The sequence below is a fragment of the Amblyomma mixtum genome, chromosome 6 (genome assembly GCF_055824585.1).
Source record: "Amblyomma mixtum isolate Tamu chromosome 6, ASM5582458v1, whole genome shotgun sequence".
Lineage (NCBI taxonomy): Eukaryota > Metazoa > Arthropoda > Arachnida > Ixodida > Ixodidae > Amblyomma > Amblyomma mixtum.
The window spans coordinates 95280753-95303235 of record NC_143017.1 but is presented as its reverse complement, the minus strand read 5'-3'; the positions used below and the strand labels follow the sequence as shown (position 1 = coordinate 95303235).

General features: G+C 44.5%; 1 protein-coding gene across 4 annotated transcripts in view; it reads left to right on the top strand.

Moving 5' to 3' along the window:
• Positions 1 to 16991, top strand: part of Rbcn-3B (WD repeat-containing protein Rbcn-3B) — a 98449-nt gene extending 81458 nt beyond the window's left edge. For all 4 annotated transcript variants that reach the window (XM_089548424.1, XM_089548423.1, XM_089548426.1 and 1 more), the window contains 3 exons: positions 676 to 775; positions 3376 to 3480; positions 11324 to 16991. In XM_089548424.1, coding sequence (XP_089404550.1) covers positions 676 to 775; positions 3376 to 3480; positions 11324 to 11509 — 391 coding nt within the window. In that variant the 3' untranslated portion in view covers positions 11510 to 16991. The remainder of the gene's footprint in view (positions 1 to 675; positions 776 to 3375; positions 3481 to 11323) is intronic.
• Positions 16992 to 22483: the final 5492 nt, after the last annotated feature.

Sequence of the window (22483 nt, the reverse complement as noted above, 5' to 3'; positions counted from 1 at the left end):
GTATACTTTTCCTTGGATACTGGTAAACTGCCTTCATGTTCTGAGAGAACCTGCCATATGTGCTCCACCCTATTCTTATTCTTCTAGTTACTTCCCTCTCACGACCTAGATCAGCGGCCACTGCCTGCCCTTAGTGAATTTATTTCCTTACCATTGCTGTTCTCTTGCGAGACTGTTGAACATTACTTTGGTTTTCTCCTTGTTAATTTTAAGGCGTACAATTCTGCTGTGCCTGTCGATAATTCATTGATCATGCTTTGCAGCTCGTCTCCTGAGTGTGTCAGGGCACCAACAAACTTCGTTGGACACCGGATTATATGTCATATATATACGTCACCATAAGCACAGTATCATCAAAAAAAGAGTGTTGCTGCTAATGCACAGTTTCATGAAAAATGGTAAAATTTGCAATTTTGCCAAATTTGCGAAATTGCGCGAAGCTAGTGGCCTGACCATGTCCTGCAGTGAGCTTTGTGTGAGGATGTCTTGGTTGCCAGATTCCACATTTGCATGAATAAGTGGCAGTGTAATATGCAAGGAGACTGAGGGTGATAAGGTTTTGTTTTATTTTTATAAGTCAGCGCTTCATGCAGTCTTCCTCATTTTCCTGGGAGCTGTCCTTTGTGGTAGAGTGCTCTGCGACATGCTGCATGTGCCCCTTGCACTTCTCACCAGGTTTAACAATGTCAGCTACTGCGGGGCAACACGGCGCATTGCTGTTGGGGCCAAGAGTGGAAACCTGACGCTGTACGAATTGAGGGCCTCCAAGTCACAGGTAAGTCTTTTGTTTTTATCTGGACGGTTTGCTTGTCTTGTGGCCAAGTTTTGCGACGACCCTTCCGTGTTTTTAACAGTGTGAACAAGTTGTTACTATCAGGAGACAGGAAAACAAAAGAGCTTTTACATAATGTGTACCCAGTCGATGATTGCAGATATTTGTGCAGTGCCATATTTGCTCACATAATGGACACAGTTTTTGACCAAAAAGTTTGATACTAATTTGGGAGACATGTTTTTTATGAGAAGACACATGGCCAAGAAGCACACGTGTGTGGGAGAGAAGAAATGTGTGTGGCATAGGCAATTCAAAAATACGGGTCTATGTTTTCGAAATGGAAAGTAAACAGTGCTTTGCTGACCATACATTTCTGTATTGCCATTGACACGTGTGTTTGGAGTTTGTGTGTGTTCTCTCACCCTTTTGTTCACGGCTATATAGAGCAGTTGCAGGTAGTGAATGTCCCATCATCTCCCTCCTGTGTGCTGTCCTTTGGCACTTCAGATAGCAATGCACCAGCTTTGCCAACTAAGTTTTTTACTAGGTCTGGGCAAGATTTGATCCAAGCTAGCTCTTCATGTCAGATATCCATTCTTCTCATTCCAAAAGCTTCCGCTACAGAGGAGATTTTTTTTTTCTCAGCTGTGCTTTGCTGCCTTGCTGAGTCAGTTAAGCTAACGCATGTGAATTGTGAGGCATTGTGCTGCTTACACCACAAAAAGGTGTGGTATTAATGAGAACTTAAGCACCCTTTCTATTAAGTTGCAAGCAGAGTGTGTGGTGTGTGTGTAGGGGTGTCTAGGTCCATGACCTTTGTCAGAGATGAGAGGTGACAGCAACTGCGGGGCATTTAAATTCTTATTGTGGTATTTAACGATCAACCTAACTGAAGGACTAGACAGGATGCAGGTCCTAAAACTGTTTCTTTTTTTAAATTTCTGGCTTAGTTGGGTTCATAGTTGTCACAAAAGTGTGCTTTTTTTTATCTAGAGTCAAGATGTGTAGTTAGATTTTCAATACATAAAATAGATAATGAGTTATACGGAGGTTTTTTGGTTTTAATTGGGCTCTTCGTTTCAGGTCGTTAGCCAAAAAAATGTTTATAAATTATAAGATATTTATGAGAACTGCACCACTCAAAATGTACTTTGAGCAGTGATGCTATTCTTACGTTTGCCTCAGTATAAATATGTTGGTAAAAAAATATATGAAAATGGTTTGCTGGTAATTTAGGAAAGCAACAAATTAAATTTAATGCATAATGTAAGAGCCAGTGAAGATAGCACCACCGCATAGCTCCACTCCTCCTGAATAAATTGGTACCAAGCTCGTTTCTATTGTCCAAGGCAAACCAGAGAAAAGGCCCATCAGGCAGAGAGACTGTATTTGTAAAATCAGGCATGGAGATAAAGGAGAGTTGAAGCCTATGTGCACTTACCGAGTCTTGGGAAATCAAGTCGGGGGAAAATGGCTCTAGTGTTGGCTATGCTGCTCCGACGCCATCTTAGAAGGTATCAAACAAAAGGGCGCAAAACGAGCTTTTAAACGATAGTAGCGATTTGATGATGTGAAGTGGAATGTCATTTCGAAGCTTGCGCTTCATTTCTGAGCCGTGCAACTCTCAAAATAGTAATTTTTTCTCAATTTAGGGATTGTTGTGAGCATGGATATTTTTCAGAGATATAGTAGAAAGTGTAGTTAGTACGAAAAGCTGCTTTTCGAAAAATGAGTCTCTCGCGATTTTTTGCGATCTCAAGACCCGCATCCCTTCTTAACTTGGTCTGGTAACTGACTCCCTGTAGACAAATGTTTTAGGGTTCATTCTTTCAGCTAGCTACGATTACCTTACTTCGCCATGACTTCTTGTTAGGGCCGCCACGGTGGCTCAGTGGTTAGGCGCTCGACTGCTGACCCAAAAGACACGGGTTCAATCCCGGCTGCAGCGGTCGAATTTCGATGGAGGCGAAATTCTAGAGAGCCATGTACTGTTCAATGTCAGTGCGCGTTAACGAACCCCAGGTGGTCGAAATTTCCGGAGGCCTTCACTACGGTGTCCCTCATAGCCTGAGTTGCTTTGGGACATTAAACCCCAGTAAACCAAACCAAACCAAAGTTCTTGTTTGGAGTGCTTTGCCACTGTCAGTGTGTTATTGTGGTCTTATTGCTCCCTTATTTCTAGGAATGCTGTGCTATACTTTTCTCTGTGTTTGTAGCATCCTTTTGTTCAAAAAAAGATTGAGCAATTCCACGATTCATCAGGTTTTTATTTGACAAATCCAAGTATTTCAATGTTACAATTTCTAACCGTTGTGAGGCCTTGTACGCAATTTTGTAGATGTCATTAGAAATTAAGAATTGGTGTTTCGCATTGCAAAAGTAAAGAGCCTTCTTGAGACCTGGATATTCTGTTTAGGCAGAAAAATTTTTTTTAAAATGGTTTTCAATTACTACTATGTGTGGGTTTTCTCTCCATTTCCAATACAAGGACAATTTGCGTCTCTCCTGGCAGCGGGATCGTTTTGACATGGTGGTGTTCCAAACAGCATAGTGAGTGTGCAGTCGTGGCACTAAACATTTTCTTGCCCCGTGTGCTTCAGGTGATAACAGCCCACTCGACATCGGTGGTGGCCTGCACATTCTCCCCTGACGGAAAATACCTGGCCACCTATTCCAGCGGGGAGAGCAAGCTGTGCTTTTGGCAGGTGAGGATGCCTTTTAGGCCAGTATGAGAGGTGAATGGCACACTGAGTAGATGTATTTCGCTTGAAGTGTAACTATGTCCACAGAGGATATGAGTAGTTGTAGCCCTTAGCAGTCGCTGCATTTTAAGGATGCTTGGAGGTTACGAAGAAAGGAGTGGTATGGTAACAGTAGTTGCAACTGCGATTCCGAATGCAGATTCATGAGGTGAAGTTTGTTTCCTGACAAAGTCGGCTTACTTGAAAATATTAATACATTTGTAATGAAACTTGAGATTCTAACTAAGCAGTTTATGATGTCTTTTTCTTTCGTTTCACTGCACAAAATTGATATATTAGGATCTTATAGCATTCATTTCCAAATTCACCCTTTCCTTTAGTGTAACCACACTCAGTGTGCCAAGACAAAAATCACTGACTATGATACTCCTAATGTGAAATTTGGGCACAGCTGTTGAGGCTTGGCGCTGCCACCGCTGAGCCTGCTCGAGCAGCCCAGCACTTTTTTTTTCCCATGCAAGCGAGGTTGGCCACCGCGGTGGCTCAGTGGTTATGGTGCTCGGCTACTGACCCGAAAGACGCGGGTTCGATCCCGGCCGCAGCGGCTGGAATTTCTTTGGAGAAGAAATTCTAGAGGCCCGTGTACTGTGCGATGTCAGTGCACGTTACAGAACCCCAGGTGGTCGAAATTTCCGGAGCCCTCCACTACGGCGTCTCTCATAGCCTTAGTCGCTTTGGGACGTTAAGCCCCATAAACCATAACCATAAACCACAAACGAGGTTGCGAGGCGCAGGTGGCTTGCTTGTTTGTCTGTTTGCTCCTCTCCTTGATGTCACCAGCACCATCAAGCATGCAGAGAAAGCATAGAGGTGTAGGTGCGCTACAACAGATGGCGCTTCTAGAAATCGGTCGGCAACTATGGAGCTCATACCAAGTGTTGTTGTGACCGGTTCTGACTCCGCTTTCCTCCTCGCTCTCTTTTCGCTGTCGCCGTCTTTCTTCGTACGCTGCGCTCAGCGCTCTGTTACGTCAAGGCTCGCTGCTCAACCTGGGGAACGGTGCCTGGGTAATGGGTGTGCCTGGGGTACGGGTGCCTGGGGTACGGGTGCCTGGGGTACGGGTGCCTGGGGTACGGGTGCCTGGGGAACGGGTGTGCCTGGGGAACGAGGGGAAAGGGGGGGGGGGTTGTGCTCTAAAACACTGGCAAGCTTAGTTTTCTGTTATAAGCCACATTGTGGTGAGACTGGATACTTTTCCCAAGGTTTTCTCAAGCAATAAATTAGTGAGGAATACAGGCGTTACATCCACCACACAAACTGGGCACATGCATGCGGAAGCACAGCTACATACAAGACAGTGGCTAACAAGTGAAAGTAGAGTGAACGGACGCCACACACAAGCTCTGCACATGCATATGGGAGCATAGCTGCCCTCAAGAATGACTTAGTAAGTGAAAACAAATGAATGGCTGACACGCAAAACACATGCACGTCGGAGATCAACTTAACTACAAGACAGTGGCTCAGCAGGTAAAAGCAGGGCAATGCCTCGAAAAGGGATTACAGTGAACGCAGCGTTTAATTTCATGTACTTTCATATGGTCACTTGCATCCACTACAGTAAAACCCCTTTGGTATGTTCCCTATTTATATCTTTGAAATCATGGGCAGCACAAACGTTCCATAGAGTTACACAAGGTACTTTTCTTCAGATTAATATGTTTTCAGATCGCGCACTTTCCCGGCTACCATGTTGAGAATTTTTGCAAATTCTGGTCATAAACACATGTCCAAGAGAAGGCAAGCGTAGCAGGGGACGGCAGAAAGTTTGGTGGGCGGATGAGATTAAGATGTTTGCGGGAATACTGTGGCCACAACTGGCAAAGGACAGGGTTAATTGGAGAGACATGGGAGAGGCCTTTGCCCTGCAGTGGGCGTGGTCAGGTTGATGATGATCAATACATGTAGGCCGAACCTGGATCAACTTGACTTGAAAAGCTCAAGTACGGCAGCAGTCACCCACTGTGGTGGCTTTTCTGCAGTTATAGGTGCAAAAGGGCAAAGCATCCAAAAAAAAAAAAAAGTGTGCTAGCATATGAATTGGCTGTTCCTGGGGGAAGCAACACGAAGAGGAGAAAGAGAATCCTGGCGACTTCCTCACAGTGCCTAGGTGCAAGGGGGCAAAGCATCTGTGAACTACAACACTGCACTAACATGCTTGTGGGCTGAGTCTGGAGAATGTAGCATGAAGATCAAAAACATACTATAATCATCCTCCGCAGCAATTTCCCTACAGCATACTAGTGAAAAGGGTGAAGCATCCGTAAACAAAGAGGAAGATATCCTGGTTACTTTTGCCATTGCTGTCAACTGATTGGATGTTTCTTCCGCGCTGAGGACAACGCAGATGCGGGCTGAATTCTGCTAACACTAGAAAATTCGCTGTTCAGACCGTGTGGGAAGGAGTATTAATCAACATTTTTGTGAAGTCGGATGGTCAGTCAGTGCTTTTGTATATTGTTTAACAGTCACATTTCTCAGAATTTGGTGGTTTGGATCATATGCTTTCTCTGATAATGCTTTTTTTAAAGCGAAAGCTTTACTACTTGCACTTTCAGCCTTTGCCGTGGCGCGGCGGTGCCACCACCACCGGTGCCTAACGCCTGCAACCGGTGCTTTGTGACGTCACGCCGAAGAGAAGGGCGACCGACTCGCGCCGTCGCAAGCCGTGGCGGTGCCACCACGGCGTGGCCTCCGCGATCGAAGCGCGCTTTTGAGCAACGGCGCGCGCCGCCGCCGGAGCAGATCGCGGTGGCCACGACCACGGGCGCCTAACTCCTGCGCTCTCCGCTAGGAGCGCGATTTTGGCGCTGAAGAGATTTAGGCTCGACTCACGTCGCTAGAAAGCAGTAGCTGTGCCAACCACCAGCGCCTTAACATTGCTTCGCGGCGATGACGCCTACCACTAGGGAGGCTCGTCGTAATGCGCGTAAAAGAGAGCGGCGAGCTACAGAGACAGAGGAAGAGCGTGAAACAAGACTCACTAAGCGACGTGCCCAGTATGCAGCTCGGCGAGAACGTGCGAGCTACATAGATTAGCCAAGTGATCACCACAGCAGCACCAAGGTATACAACAAGTTTCACACAAGCACCACAACAGCACGACTATCATGTGAGCGGGGGCGTAGCCATGGATATTGCTTTCGCAATTTCCCGGCTTAACCAAGTTGAGCCACAGTCATTTTTTCTTTTTTTTTTCAAATTTTGGAAAACTTATCAATGAGTTTCTGCTGTATGCACAAGGTGGAAGACAGCCTAGGATCATAGCAGCTCATTACGGCTCAGACTTATGTCCACGCATTCGTAGTTGCAGTAAGTTAATCGTTCAGCCCAATATATAAGATGAAATGAGCCATGCTAGACTTATGAAAGAGCCTTCTAGCCAATCAGTGTGGATGCTTGGTTAGCTCGTAATGCACATGGACAAGGCCAGCTGCAGACTTTGATTTGTGCATGCCTGACTCTCGCTTTATGCAAACCTGATACTCACACAGCTGGTTTGTCATATTTTAAACATTTTGGATGGATATAGTACTAGATTTTCAAACAAGCAACAGCAATAAGCAATAGGAAGCAGCAACACTCCTCATGGCTCTTGAAGGTTGTGTTTGAGGGTACGATCACTCTGGTTGGCATTGCATTATGGTGTCATGTGCTCGTGTGCACTTTACATGACACATTATAAAGCCCCTTTAGCGTGACACCAACAAGAGTAGTGAAGACATGACAAAAGCATTGTTGTTAATCTGTCGGGTTAAAGTGGCAGCATTGAATGACAACAGAACAGCTGGTATTGGATACTAATGTTTCACCATTCCATGATTGATGACATGCACCTGGCCGCTTTGTGAGCAGTCTTAAGAGTGTGGTCAGCCTTGCATTTTTTTCCCACTGTAAAATTTTTTGCGCACAGTTGAGCCCCTTATAAGAGACATGTACCAGAGAGCAGTTTTGTCTCTTACATGAAAGGTCTCTTATAAGCAAAGTTTTGTATTTTCATTAATTACTGATCTGCGCCTACTTTGATGTCACACAAGTGACCCAAGTATTTTACACAAGATGGCTAGAGGCATGTTGCATTAGTTCATCACTTGCAGAGGTAGCTGTTTAATTTTGTGTGCTTTAAATATGGCGTTCCTGAGAACAGTGCAGGTCTTCCACTGCCCTGCAGCTTCACATGTTGGCAATCTTTCTTGCACTGATTTGCTGCTGAAAAGTGCAGCCAGTCCTTGGTAGCTTCAAGTCACAAAAACAGAGATATATTTCGATAAACGGAGTTGCGAGATAAGCGAACTACTGAAATTTTCAGTATGCTGTTCGTGGATTTGTAAAAAAATTGACCAACGATTACGGTGTTCCCGATTGTGGAATTTGAACGCAGCTTGATTTTGTGATACACTGAGGCAAAAAACTTGTATGACGATTAAGCTACCCTTAACCCTTAATCTGCCACTCCCGAGATAACTCGGGCTACCACATATGCACACCCCCTGCCTATCCCGAGTTAACTCGTTTTGGCTTTTTAACTCACCCCCTGCCGCTCCCGATAATACTCGTGTAAAAAAAACTACGCAAACATGTAGCGCCATCTATGGAGAGACTCGAAAAATTCATAGATCTTGTAGGGTAAATTTTAAACAACAGATGGCGCGCATGTTTCCACATGCGAGTGACTTCGTTTTGGTCTACGCACAGCAGCCATGATGCTCTGTGCCACACTCATCCGCGCCTTGACGGACGAAGAAATTCAAAATTGCTTGTGAATTTGGAGCTCAATGATAATGAGAACGAAGAAGGCGCCCACCTAAGTGCTTTGTCGAGTGATGACAGCTATTAAGTCCCCCTGCCATCGAAAAATCCGCGTAAGAGGAGGAAATCCGACAGGCCAGATTGGTGCTGGAAGATTTGATTCATTACAACTAATATCTATAAGATTATCCAGAATAAACATGTCTACATGTCCTGCAGAGCATTTTAGTGCGTTACTAGCAAAAAATTTTCAGGAAACTAACATGCAAAAAAACCCGGCAGGGTGTGTGCAGATGTGAGTGAAAAAACCTGGCAGTGAAAGGGTTAAGAGCACAATGCAAAGCATTGCTGCTTTGTTGTGCAAGGCCTCTGAACTATCGCACTGAATGAACGCTTCTCAGTGGTGTACAGTGGTGCTGTGAAACCCTTGCCTGGTTGCGGCGTACTCTCCCGCGTTTTGCTGCTCTCTGGGAGAATGCGTTGCAATGTGCTTGTCTCATTGCTTCAAGAAGAAACTCCAAAACCACAAAGAATGCACCTTCATTTGGAATGGGTCAAGAGCCATGTGGCGCGCATATTCAGAGCTGTGTGTGCCTGTTTCCGTGGTAAACAGCCTCCGTAGATGCCCATGGTGCTGGTTGATGGTTCAGGTGTCAATTCAGCTAAGCCAAGTTGCGACTAGCAGTTTTGTGCTAGATTTTAGTTGATTCGAACACAAACAGCCGTATTCCTGCGCGACAATGAAATGGCCCATAATATTTGTGCAAGGAGTCACCTCATATGGGCAAGACAGTGTGCCGTTTTTGACAAATCCTCCAATGTGTGCCGCCTGAAAATGGTGGGGTTTGTGGGGTACCTGCCTGCTATTGCATTAACTGCAGTCCCTTTTGCACAGGGGGTTGCGGTGCACATTCTAAGTATGATGTCTATCGGGTAACGCTTTTGGAAAGTCATTACACCACGGCTGCCACAAACTGAGCACGACGCCTCTCACCTGCCACCGCCGTACCATCCTTCTCCACTTTCCATCTTAGGCTTTTCTGCCTTTCTTTCTCCCACCAATATCCCTTTCTCCGCCTTCTCGTTCTCGCCCTCCCTTCGTTATTGTCTTACTTTCATCTTTCGCCGTACTCTTCGCTTTGCTGTAGCTCTGTTGGTTACGGTGATGACAGCGCACAAGCAACAAACGGGTGCCTAAGAGCTGCGCTCTAAAATTTAAGCCTTCTGTCTGGTGTTGTTCTGCGGATCAAAATCTGCTGCTCAGTCTAGGCACTGAACTGCAATAAAAGGAGCCCTGTGTAGTGGCACGGTAGCACATGAAGCACAGCCAACAAAAAAGTGCGCCTGCTTTGGGTGCCTGCTTTGGGTGTGCAATGATGTTCATAAGGCGTCCATAGCAATCTGAGATGGGGGGGGGGGTCTTGGAGGCCTGCATCTTCTCGCTTCACCGCCGTCAATTTGCCCTTTGGCCTAGGAAACGGTTTTGCTTTGCCCCTTCCTATGAGTTCTCCAGGGTCTCTGCCATAAATTTGCCAAGCTACAACCAGCAGCGGCAATGACATGCGTCATCTATCAGCACAGCAGTGAGGTGCGCACATTGCAGCGTGCTAGCGGAGGCTTGCTGGTTGGTTGCAGCTTGTTGCTGGTTGGTTGCAGAATGTTTTGCTGGCTGCGCAAGCCATTAGCTGATGGCCCTTTTACCTCATTTTGAGCTTCGTGGCCATAGGAGCGGCGCATAAGCAGGGAAGCCCCCACCATTCGTAGTGCGGACGGACGACTGCACGCTTTCCCCTGCCAGCAGGTTGCAAGCCCTTTCTAATGCAGCATTCGTACTTAAAGAGCTCCTCGCCAACACATTGCAGCTAGCCAGACCACTTTGTCTTACTTGGGGTTGTAATAAATGCCACATGGGTGATTGTACCTTGCAGTCTCCCTCGAGCACACATGCGGTTTGCAAGCAATGGCACCACTTCGGTGCCACATCCATGTAGGTGGGGCGAACCCCGCAATTAACTAGAGTTGAAATGTCGATTATATGCGAGGTCCTTGATCATAATTTAAAGACAACACGTCCTTTATTATCGATTCTGCTTCATGGGAGATAGGGTGGCCAACCAAGTGTGAGGAAAATATCTCCGGTTCCCAATTGTCTGGCACATCCCCATGCCTCCTTAGCGGGGTTCAGCTCTATTTAAATTTAAAAGCACCTAAAAAGTTGTCCTGCTCTTTGCTACAGCCAGTGGCATCACATCATAAGGTAGGAATAAAGTAGTTGCAAACACATTTTGAGTCATATTTAGAAAGGAGTGAAATAGCTAGAAGAATAAGAATGGGGTGGAGCACATTTGGCATGTTCTCTCAGATCATGAATGGAAGTTCACCAGTATCCCTCAAGAGAAAAGTCTACAACAGTGGTATCTTACCGGTACTCACCTATGGGGCAGAAACGTGGGGGTTAATGAAAAGGTTTCAGCCTAAGTTAAGGACAGCGTAGCAAGCTATGGAAAGAAAAATGATAGGTGTAACGTTAACAGTTCAGAAGAGGGCTGATTGCATGAGGGATCAAACACAGATTAATTACATCCTATAGTCGAAATCAAGAGAAAGAAATGGGCTTGGGCAGGGCATGTAATGCGAAGGCAAGATAACCGAATGCTGGTCCTTAAGGGTAACGTAGTGGATTCCAAGAGAAGGCAAGCGTAGCAGGGGGTGGCAGAAACTTAGCTGTGCGGATGAGATTAAGAAATGTGCGGGGATAAGGTGGCTGCAGCTGGCACTGGGCAAGATTAATTGGAGAGATGTGTGAGAGGCCTTTGTCCTGCAGTGGGTGTAGTCAAGCTGTTGCTCCTTCTGATGATGATGAAATGTCAGAATCAGCGAGGGAAAAAAAAACAAAACAAAATGCGATCCTATTTGGTGACAGTGTATGGGGCATTCAAGGTCGATATATATGCACTGACATGCCACTTTGTTACTTAAAACTCAGCAAGATGCTTGACTGCACGTCGCTAACTCTGCGCTGCCTGTGTTCATGCAGACGGCGGCTGGCCTCTTTGGGCTGGGCAATGCGCAGACGCGCTGCGTGCGCACCTACTCGACACCGCCTCTGCCGGAGAGCGTGCGGGCCAACCCGCTCAAGATGGCGCGGCTGGTGTGGGTGACAAGTCGCATCGTCATCCTTATGCTGGCCGACGGCTCCGAGCACCGATTCAACCTCAGTTAATCCACTTTATCCTCTTCGCCATAAGTACATACCCACCCCCACATTCGTTATGTTGGCAGTCACGTTGGGGCCAAGAAACTGGGGTGACGCTTTTTTGTGTTGCTTTGCTGCATCAGCAGTTCCACGTGACTCTTGGGAAAAGGCTTTGCGGGGTGCAGTGAAGGAGACAAAACGGCCCATTTTTCTTGAGCTGCACTTGCCTTGTGTTCTAACGTACTCACTGCTTTCGCATTACATATCGGTTGTTGCATGAAGCCTAGGATGCGATGGAATCCTTTCTAGCCGGGAGGATGCATAGGGAACAAGGATGCCAACTAGTTGTGTTCGAAAATGACATTCCAGCTGCCAGCACGGGGGTCTTGTTCGTGAGTCGTGATTGTGGATAAGGCTGCCATGCTGTGAGGAAGAATGGCATCCTTGGTATTCTCAATGGTTGCTGCACGAAGTGTAATCAATAGAAATGATCACTCATACACTAGTAGTGAGACTTAAGAATCTTGATGCTGGACATAAAACTGCATGCACTGCCTTCGATTTATAGGTAAGTCTGCTGACACTGTGACACAAAATGTGTTGCATTGTGCCGCTAGTTAAGGCCAGCTTATTCTCCCTTGCACATAGCGTGCAAACAGCCCGCTCCTCTTTTTGCGGTGCTTGCATGTTGTATGAATCCCTGCTGCAGTGTCTAAATTGGTAGGCATTACGATTGAGCAAGAATGGCTTCTCCGCATCAAGCACGGGACTCTGTGCACAGAATCAGTGAGCCGTCTAGCATTGCAATTTTTGTGCGGATAATGTGGAGACAGCTCGCAAAGAAAATGTCACATTGTTACACAGTGTTGTTCCTAGTGCCGCAGTTCATGCAGTGCAGTGTTTCCCGTCGCAGCCCTGCTGCTAGTGTAGGTGGTCGCACAGAGTGTTTGTCTTGGGCAGACAAGTATGCTTCAGTCTGGTGAAAGAAATGCATTGCACTGTAGTAATTCGAAACACAGTGCAAGAGTGAGAGCTTTTGATCAAGGTGCAGCCTCACTGTCTCTATGCCACAGACATGCTCATAACAGTGTGTTTCGCAGTCTTTGTAATGTATGGCTGTGTGCCGCTAATAATTCTTTGTGGATCGCTCGTCTCAGTTGTGTTGGCAAAAAGAAAGCAATGGAAAATCTGTTTTTCTAGCTGGTTGACCTGCATAACTTTGTAGGTCACTAAGATTGTTATTCTTTTGTTTTTCTGTTGTCTGTGAAAAGAGTCTGAGGGAAACAAAAAATCTATTCTACAGTAAGTAACTGCTGACGTGTAGCTCGCAATAGCACCACTGTTGAGATAGCTTCAGCTGTCTCGGCAGTGGAATTATTCGCAGTTTTTTGGTACCCTGCAGTTCGAAGTGCATAATGTGCTTCTATCATCCAGTGCAAGGCAAAGTTTATAATTGCTTAAGCAGAAAGTAAGACATTGCTTGCTTGGCATGTTAAGCAAGCACTCCAGAACAAAATTCATAATTTTGGCGTAGTTATTAGCTTTCATGACTATTATAAGCCTTTATTACAGCTCACATCCGAGATTGGCATTGTGCCGGACTTCAGGGTGATAGGTAACTGCGCAAACACAACTAAGGACGTGAAGGGGACACAACAAACCCAACAAGCGCATGCTTCCTGTTATTGTTTGTGTTTGCACATTCAGCGGCATGCTCTCTTAAGGGTGACAGATCTAGGTTTTGAGAATTCCATGTTAAATAACCGGATTTTTTTGCTTTTCATTGTTGGAGGCTCGCAACAGTAGGCTCTGAGCCTACATTTTCGTCCAGCTTGCGTCACAACAGATGAGAGCACTGCATTCCACAGTGCTGGTTGCTTTGTTCTGGACTCCCTCCACTGTCACGTTTTGTCGCAGTGCCCAGATGATCTTGCCATCTTTCTGTGGCTCGGTATGGGAGAATGCTTTTTCCATAGTTTTATTTACAAGAATTGTTGTTTTGCTTCTGTCTAAAGCGCCCTTTTATGCCCCCCCCCCCCCCCCCCCCTGATACACCTGTTTTTGGCGATGTCATGTTCGAAAGATAGTTGTTGCAGAGATAGAATACTGTACAATTGTTTCGTATACATACATATATATACTATATACACACACAGAGGCAGTTTTACCCTGCACCATGTCTGTAATGTTTAGTGATGTTTTCTTTTATTGCACTGCAGTGTGTTTTGCTCTCCTCCCTTTGTAAATGGATGTGCCTATGTTGGTTCCTACTTTTCCCTTGTAAATATTGTCATAGCAAAAGCCTTTCATTGCACAGAAAAGATCACCTTGTAACTTGCCTTCAAGCTGTGCTGAACATGCTTGACAGGCTGCTGTTTGACCTTTTTTTTTTTTTTTTTCACTGAACTATATTCCAGCTGTTATATATTTGGTAATGCGATTTTGTGTTTCTTCTGCTGTCATTCTAAGCTAAAATTTTAAAACATAGGACGCAGAAATGTGGCACTCAAGTCATGCCCTCAAGTTGTGCAGTGCGTGAATGTCCTGGAAACAAGCAATTTCAAGTGCGTATCTTTGATGGTGCGCTTGAATGGTCTGCGCGGGTGTTGCTGGCACCTGTAGATTTTTTTTTATCCTTTTTGTTCTTTTTGCCTTTTTCTGGTAGTGACATGGAAACACATTAACCATTAACATGGACACACTATGCATGTTATCATTGCCCTTCAAGGGTCTGTGCAGAATGTCTGGAATGCATATCACTGCAGGATTTTCAAATGAATTCTTTCTTTCGTTGCATGTGTGTACAGTTGATCCCGTATATATTGAACTCGAAGGGAACCGAAATATATCGATTTGATATATAAAACATGGCAGTAGATGAGCCCGTGTGTAACCTAGAAGCATCAATACGGGGCAACCATGGTAGCGACACACATTCTGCAGCGACATAATCCGGTTAGTTGGACACTATAAACACAATGAGACCTAATTAAAATTACAGTACAGTTGATTTCCATAGTGCTTCCAGCAGTTAAGCAGGCCACATGAGAAGCGCGCCACAAGCCTTTGGTCAGCTAGATTGGGCTTCACCACACGACAACCAGTGCACGGAACGCCGGCTTACTGTATGATAACTGTATCGCGTTTACGCCGGACCGAAGGCTGTCCACAACCACACTCCGTGTTTCCAACATCACGTGATTTTATAATGTATTCACATAACTAGCGCTGCCCGCAGGTGTCCAAGGCTGTGCTGCCAACACAGGTCAATGTGCAAGAAGTAAATGTCACCAGGAGACATGCTACTCGAAGGGGTGTGGCGCGCCGTTCGATAGATTCACTGTTCCATTGAACAGGAGTTCGATAAACACGAACAGTCGTGTTATACTTTAGCAGGGGATTTTTCGAGGGGATGTTCTGACTGTTCAGTATGAACAATATTTAATTTTATATATCTAATATCCAATTATATGTAATATCTAATTCTATATAGATAATATAACAATTCTATATATCCGGGATCGATTGTACATGTCAGTGCTTTGATGTTACAAAGAGCGGTTATTTCTCGCCAAGCTTGAGCAATTTGTGCTGTATTCCCAATTCGTGGTACATCTCAAAGTGAGCGAATTTGTAGAAAAAAGCATTTAAGGTTGCAATTCTGTGAAGCAAACCAAGTGCTTCTTAGAAGTTAAGCTGTGCTTGAGTGTGGGATAGACAGATGAGCTGCCATTGTTTGTGACCGTATTTGGGAGCAATATATAAAATTTGTAAAATTCCATTAGTGTTATGACACATCCATTAGTGTTATGACACACAAGTGGCTGATGCTGAAAACAATTTGTATTTTTTGTGCAAAACGGAACTTCAGATCTTGTTTTCATTTATTTTGTGAGTGCACTGTGAGGCATTTATTTTCTGATGCCCTGCAAATCTTCATTGAAAATTTTCAAGCATCTCTGCTAATTGTTGGGTCACGAATTAATAGAATGGGGCACATGCTGCTGCCTGTACAAGATGAGTGGACCCTTTTCTTCTTGTATTGCTCAAGTTATGTGAGACTCCTTTGTATGTTGCGCATGATCATGTTTTTGTTTTCTGCATGCCCAGCCCATCATATACTGTGCTGATCTTGTGCACTGATGTGTTGTGTGCAAGAAACATGCATCATTTTGCTTGATAGGGTCGTCACTGCAGCATTACCTACTGTGCTTTGCAGGAAAGGAGAGCATAGGATGCAGCCATTATCAAGGTTGTTTTGCGTAAATTGGTGCTTGTTGGTTCGTTTCTTTCAGTCTGTGTCATCAAAATCAAATATCTATATCTTAGCTATTGTAAACTGACAAGCTAGTTAAATGACTGGAAGGCTGCGTGTGTTCTGTTCTCTAGGCATGTGTATTCCTAGAAATCATGGAAATTAAGGTTGATCGTGTTGGAATCGAGTATGAAAAATATATGCCAGTTGTACCGTGTATATATAACAAGGTTTAGTTACAGAACTTTTTATAGGTTTAAGACTGTTGTCCTAGGTTAACAGTTTTATATTGTTGCTTGTTTTTCAACTGTGTATGAGCTGGGCAGCCAGCTCACCTGTAATCAAGCAGCATGCCTTAGGAGGTCAGTTTGTCTAGGACCGTGTAAATTACTGGGTTCTGCTGTCATTTTCCTGGACATCATGCTTTGACAAAGCTCTTTCATATTAGTTGGCTTCTTCTGTACAATACAGAAGCATGAGCAAAGATACTAGGCAATTTTTTTAGCTTTGTAAGCTTTTTTTCTTGTTATATTCCAGCTCCTCCTCCGTACAGGTAACTCCAGGGTTGTTTGTTAGGTGCTTGGATTCCAACAGTCAATTGCTTTCTACTGTACATGGTTTCACTTACTGGTTCATGTGTATTTCATGCTCTGTTTCTGCTCTCCGTGTTTCAGGATCTCATTCTTTCTGTCCTAACTTCTTAGCAAGATGCTGCTTCCGTGAACCATCTGACGTTACGTAACCATGGGACGTTTTTATTATACTCTTTTTTTTCTCCTCAAGACACTTCGAGTGCTGCTGTTAACATCTGGAGGGCAGCTCAGTCTTAGACACCACAGAAAACAGGCTGCAGGAATGACATTTAAGGCAACTTTTGCATGTTTTTATTGCCACCTGTGTGCTTTTCCCTAGTAATTGTGTACGCAGTGTGCTCTTGGTTTTGGCAACCTGTTTACCCCAACCCGTGGCTGCAGGGGACTGTCCAGCCATGCGAACACCCTTTCGTATCTAGTCTAGTGCATAGCGGACTCATGCAAGAAGACGACACGTGTTCAGCTTAGTATATTGTGTATATTGTGCATGCAAGATATAAGGAATGCTTGACAAGTGTTGTTGTTTCATTAGCTATGCGTTACATTGTCAAGGTTCCATGGAAGATTCGTATGTATTATTTGAATTGTGTACAATAATTGACCATGTTTTTCGGGTCAACATGTTGTGTGCATATATAGTTAATAAATGTGTTGACTTGAAGTCCCTCTGGTCCATTTGCATTAGTGGACACATGGCAGACACATATGTGGAAAGTTTTGACGTGAGAGAATTTAGTGTCCTGTGTCGCAGAACGTGAGTAAAAGATCCTGATGGAAGCAAGGAATTATTAAAATTGAGCTGAAAAGAAAAATTGGCCGATCTTGGGTTTGGTGAGAATGAACCCAGGACCTTCATATTCAAGACGAGCATTCTATACTCATGGGCCGCGGAGGCTAATTGGTTCAAGCTGAATAAAGGTGAACCCAGTGAATATATTGTGGTGTTTCATTAGTGAATTACGAGTGTGCTAATTAGAAATTGGGCAACTGAGTAGGCGATGCGAACGGACCTGATAACGTTAATCACGTTTACTGTTAAAGGCGAAGCTTAAGCGTCCCCTAAATTTGTCTGGTCTGTGTAGAGCGCGTGACTGCAAAGAAGCATCGACACATTGAGATGAATTCGTTCATAACTCTAGGTGATAAGTCATTAGGCCCTGTAGCTTTCTTAGCATGTAGAAAGCCTAATGTCGGTGCATTTATCATATGCAAGCACCTTCCCTCAGTAACCCTTTCTTGCCATTTATCAATGCAACAAAGTACCATGAGCATACAGCGTAGAATTGTATAGCTCAACTAGTACACAGAGGAAAAAATTGCCGAAAACTAGCAAAAAGTGTTTTTCTGATTATTGTTTCTTGTTTAGGAACTAATGGGCTGTCTATACTCAAGAGCCCTTCATTTTCATGTTAAACCTAATTTCTTTCCAAAAATGCCCCTTCTAGAGTACAAACAATTAAGGGAAAGAAAATGAGGGGCTTGTTAATATTTAGGTATATAGGAAAGGGCATGGAGAATGTAGGTTTTGTTGAACAAGCTGAAGATGCTGCATGAAATTTAGCAAATATCCTCTGCTTATTCAAGAGAAGTGTTTTTTCAACTGATGATCTTCACGGTTGTTATTCATGACATGACTTACAGGATAGGTTCAAAAAGTAACCTACAGAAGCAAGACTCCAAAACACTTGCTAAACAAGCATTTATTCGACATCATGTATGAAACACTTTCCACGCCAATGACTTTGCAGGGCTCTTGCCATTTCAGACCTTCTACGATGTTTAATTCACAGCAGACAGCCAACAAAATATTTGCAATAGATGAGACAAAAATGTTATTTTGTGAACATTATTTTCTGTACAACCTGCAGTTTTCATATTTGTGAAATATTGAGCAAAAATAGGGCATTTTGTGTCCCACACAAAAATGAGCGCTTGTAGTGCATTGTCTTTTGTTGCAAAAAAAAAAAAAGGATGCAAAAAAATCCCGATTATGGAACATTCTCTGGAATAACCAGATTTTTACCCTATCTACAGTTTCCTGTGCTATGCTGCAAAAAAAAAGTGCATTAATAACTCTCTCAAGCATAAAGGCGTCTCTTTCAGCATTGCAACATACTTTCAATACATTGCAACATTGCAATACTTTCAGCATTGCAACAGTGCAGCTGCCAGCCATCGCCGACGCGCGCACGCTCGCTCTACCGCTACTGTGTGACGTCACGGTTGCTATGCACAGCTGCGCCCCCCACCGGCACGCCGGTTGCTAAGGAGGGGACGTTGCGCCGCTGCGCGGAAAAGAGGCCACAGTTGGCACGATTCCCACGGGCGGACACCGCGAGCATGAGCCATTAAAGGCTTTCGCCTTAAAAAGGAAAATGACCAGCGACGCGCCAGTCGTCGATTGGACTACTGCCGACTGCGCGGACCGACAGCTGCCGTCGACCGCGAGGAGCTCAGAAACCGAAACAACGCGGCCAGGCTATTTTTTGGCCTGGCGACGGTGTCCCTCCGATCGTTGTCACGCCTGCTGTTATGCCCATTTAAGAGGTGCGCGGGTCGCAATGCACCAACCAATAAATAGGCGGGGTTTCTACACGATCGTTGGCCTGCTGTGACAACTCGACTCTCCCTTTCGGGAGCCACATGCGAAGTTCCGCAAGTGGGCTTTCCCGCATATCGTAGTCGCAAAACGAGATGTCGGACCTCACGCTAGCTAGGAGAGCTGTGAGGGCGGCAGGACGAACATCATGGGTGTGGGCATTTAACATATTACGGAAGGATAACACAAAACCGCGCTTTCGCATTGCGATTGTTCGAAGCGGGTCGCCGCGGCCATCTTGTTCGCAACACGTGTGATATGTGGGAAAGCCCACTCGCGGAATTTCGCACGAGGTCGAGCCCAGCGGCGTCGGTATGCGTCACTCCATGTGATAAACGACGAAGAAAGGGAATATGACCTTTGTATTGCATTATTTGCATTTGTTCAGACATTGTGGTTTTGCAACGGTCGAATTTGTGTAAGTCGTCGCGGTACGTGTACGGTCGCTGGCAAGTGTTCAGGCAACTGTTCAGGAATTTTCGAGTATCAATTTCTCGAATACGAACCGAATGTCAAACATACGCGATTCGTACTGGAAATTTCTAATATTTCCACATTGGAAATTTGATGGTGATAAATTTTTATGGCGCAAGGGCATCTGCGGCCAAAGAGCGTCATGGCACAATGTTTTTTCGTTTGCTCAAGGTCAAAGACCCATTTCCCGAGAATTTCACCCTGATTCAGCCGAGCACCAGGCCAGGGGAGCTGAGTTTGCGTCCACATTAGAAAAGAAGGAAATGTTGGGTATTCCCAAGTGCGCAGCCCATATGCGCTGCACTCATGAGAAAGTAGCAGGGCGTGTTCAGATAAGAACGGTAATCGAGGTCCCATAAGCGTTTTTTGTTTTCAATGAAATTTTTATAATATGATGGGCAAATGTGTCCACACTAAGGAATGAAGCTTATTTTTGAAAGAAGCTTCGTAGTTTCCTCGGAAAAAAAATCGCACGTCACAAGAAGTGGAGAATGTCGTTTTTGAAGCCTCATTCCATGCACAAAAAATTTTTCCGCACATCAGCATTTTTTCAGAACCTCTTTACAGCTTGTACAATCCGAAAAAAATGAAAAATGTTTTCTTGCTCTTTCAACCTTCTGAGCAAAAAAATTGCAAACTTCGCTTCTGGAGCTATGCGGTGCAAAAAAGGCACTTTTCAGGGCAGCCTTAGGGCAAGATGCCTAAAGATCTTCCCACTGAATATTTTTCTCAGTATTCAGCTGTTTTTACTCACTTCAGGCACGTTCTGTTGCTCTAGACTTGACAGATAGTTTTCAGTACGGTCTCAAAATTGGCCGAGGTTCAAAAACGCCAAAAAAGTGACAACTTTGACAATTGGGTTTAAAAAAAACATCATCATCGAATTTTGTTAAAATTTGCCTGAATAATCCTTAATAAATGATAATTTTAAGGCACTAAAAAAGTGTTGCATTATATTGTTTTAAAATACAAAAATGAGCACAAAACTGAGTTCATGTTTTTGTTTATTACTGCCTCTTAGAAATAGTAGCTGTAAGAAATTTGATTTAGCACTCATTGAACGTGGTTACATTTTATTTAACCCAATATCCGAACCATTCTCAATGCTTATAGAGCTTCTATTCGCTTGTTAGCGGCGCTCTTAATGCGTGAAAATGGGAATAAATTCGCTATTTTGCCTGATGTCATAAGTATTGGCTGGTAGCAGTAAAACGTTGTTTGTATTCTCTAATTTATTCGTCGTACGGTCTATTGGTATATATAATCGATTCATTAAAGATATTAGATCATTTCTCGGTTCTTAGAAAAATTTTTGTTTAGAAAAGTTAATATTAATGCGTTTCTGAAGTCGGCGTTTCCAAACCTGCGTCCTCTGTGTTGAATGGTTCTACAAGGCACTGTCAGGAAACAAAACGTCGTCTCCTGAGGGGAACGATTTATCTGCAAGGTTTTTAATCATGGGGAGTTTTAATCGGGAGGCAATTAAAAATGGGATGCCAACAAGAAATAAACGGCGACAGTTGATTTCGGTTTTGCGCGGAGTAGATTGTCCAGCACGAAGCACTGATCAGATCACAGTCTCTTCCATTCAGAAGCAGCGGTGGAGGCCAGGTAGGAGCTGCCTTCAGTTGACTGAACCTACTTCCACAGGTGGAGCGTCTGAACTCCAGGCACTTTCTTTGCCAGTTTCCATTGTTCCTTCTTCACTTCGCGAAAGTCTGCAAGCTCCCTCTGTGGCAGCTCCAGAATGATGTTCTTTAGTGTTTCTTGAATTGCGTCTACGAAGCCGGACGCAATTACGTAGACGTAGTGGTGGTCGCATTTCGATGGAGGCGAAATGCTAGAGGCTCGTCTACTGCACGACGTCGGTGCATGTTAAAAAACCTCAGGTGGTCAAAATTATCCATTACCAGCCCGTCTACGCCCACTGCACGGCAAAGGCCCCTCCCATGTCTCGCCCTTTGCCAGCTGCGGGCACCGTATCATCGCAAAAAATCTCATCCGCCCACCTAACTTTCTGCCGCCCTCCGTCGCATTTGCATTTTTTTGCAATCCACTCTGTTACCCTTAACCCTATTAGGCGCTTTGTACACAATTGCGTAAGCGGCAAACTTAGCTTTTTCTGAGAAACTGGAGCACTTAACAGTGATTTCATTATTTCAGTCAAATTGAGCAGCCTTCTTGTTGCAAATAAGTTGCTTTTTTGTACCATGTAGCGAATGCAGTAAATATTTCACCTAAGAGAGCTAGGTAGCACTTTGTCCGCCATTTTTGTGCAGACAGATTTTGCCGCGAGTGAAAACATTGTTTTTGCTCAATTTCGAGCATAATGTGAATCTTTGAAACATAAAGCGATTCAACGATTTCCACGGTGCTTACCTGACACGGGAGAAAATTTCGATGTTATTTCTAACAAATCTGACACTTTGTACAAAATTCTTCACATCGTTGTAAAAACTTACCTGCTAGTCTTTAACGTTCGAAAACTAACAAATTCCCTTTTTTGAGGCCTCAATACACTACTTAGGTGAAAAAGTAATCGATTTCAGTCAAAACAAAAAATGGCGCCTGAAAGGGTTAAGACCAGCGGTTATCTTGCCTTCGCATTACATGCTCTGCCCACGCCCATTCCTAGCCCTTGATTTCGACTAGATGTCATTAAACCGCGTTTGTTCCCTCAACCACTCCGCCAGTTTCCAGTCTCTTAACACCTACCATTTTTTCTTTCCTGCGTTGTTCTTAAGCTGAACCCTCTTCGTTTTTCTCCACGTTTCTGCCCCATAGGCGGGTACCGGTAGGATACCGCTGTTATATACTTTTCCCTTGAGGGATATTGGTAAACTGCCATTCATGATGTGAAAGAACCTGCCGAATGCACGCACACATTCTAATCTGCAAAAACAAGCAAACACTATTTCACAATACGCATTGGTCTAGAATTACTCAGGACCTCCAAACATAAAGCAGTTAGAGGCAGAGCTCCATGCCAGTTTCGGGCAGCTTTGCTACAGCCACCATCTCCTCCGACTGTACCTCACAGGCAGTTGTGGGAGAAGCAAAAGAGAACTGGAAACGAAGCA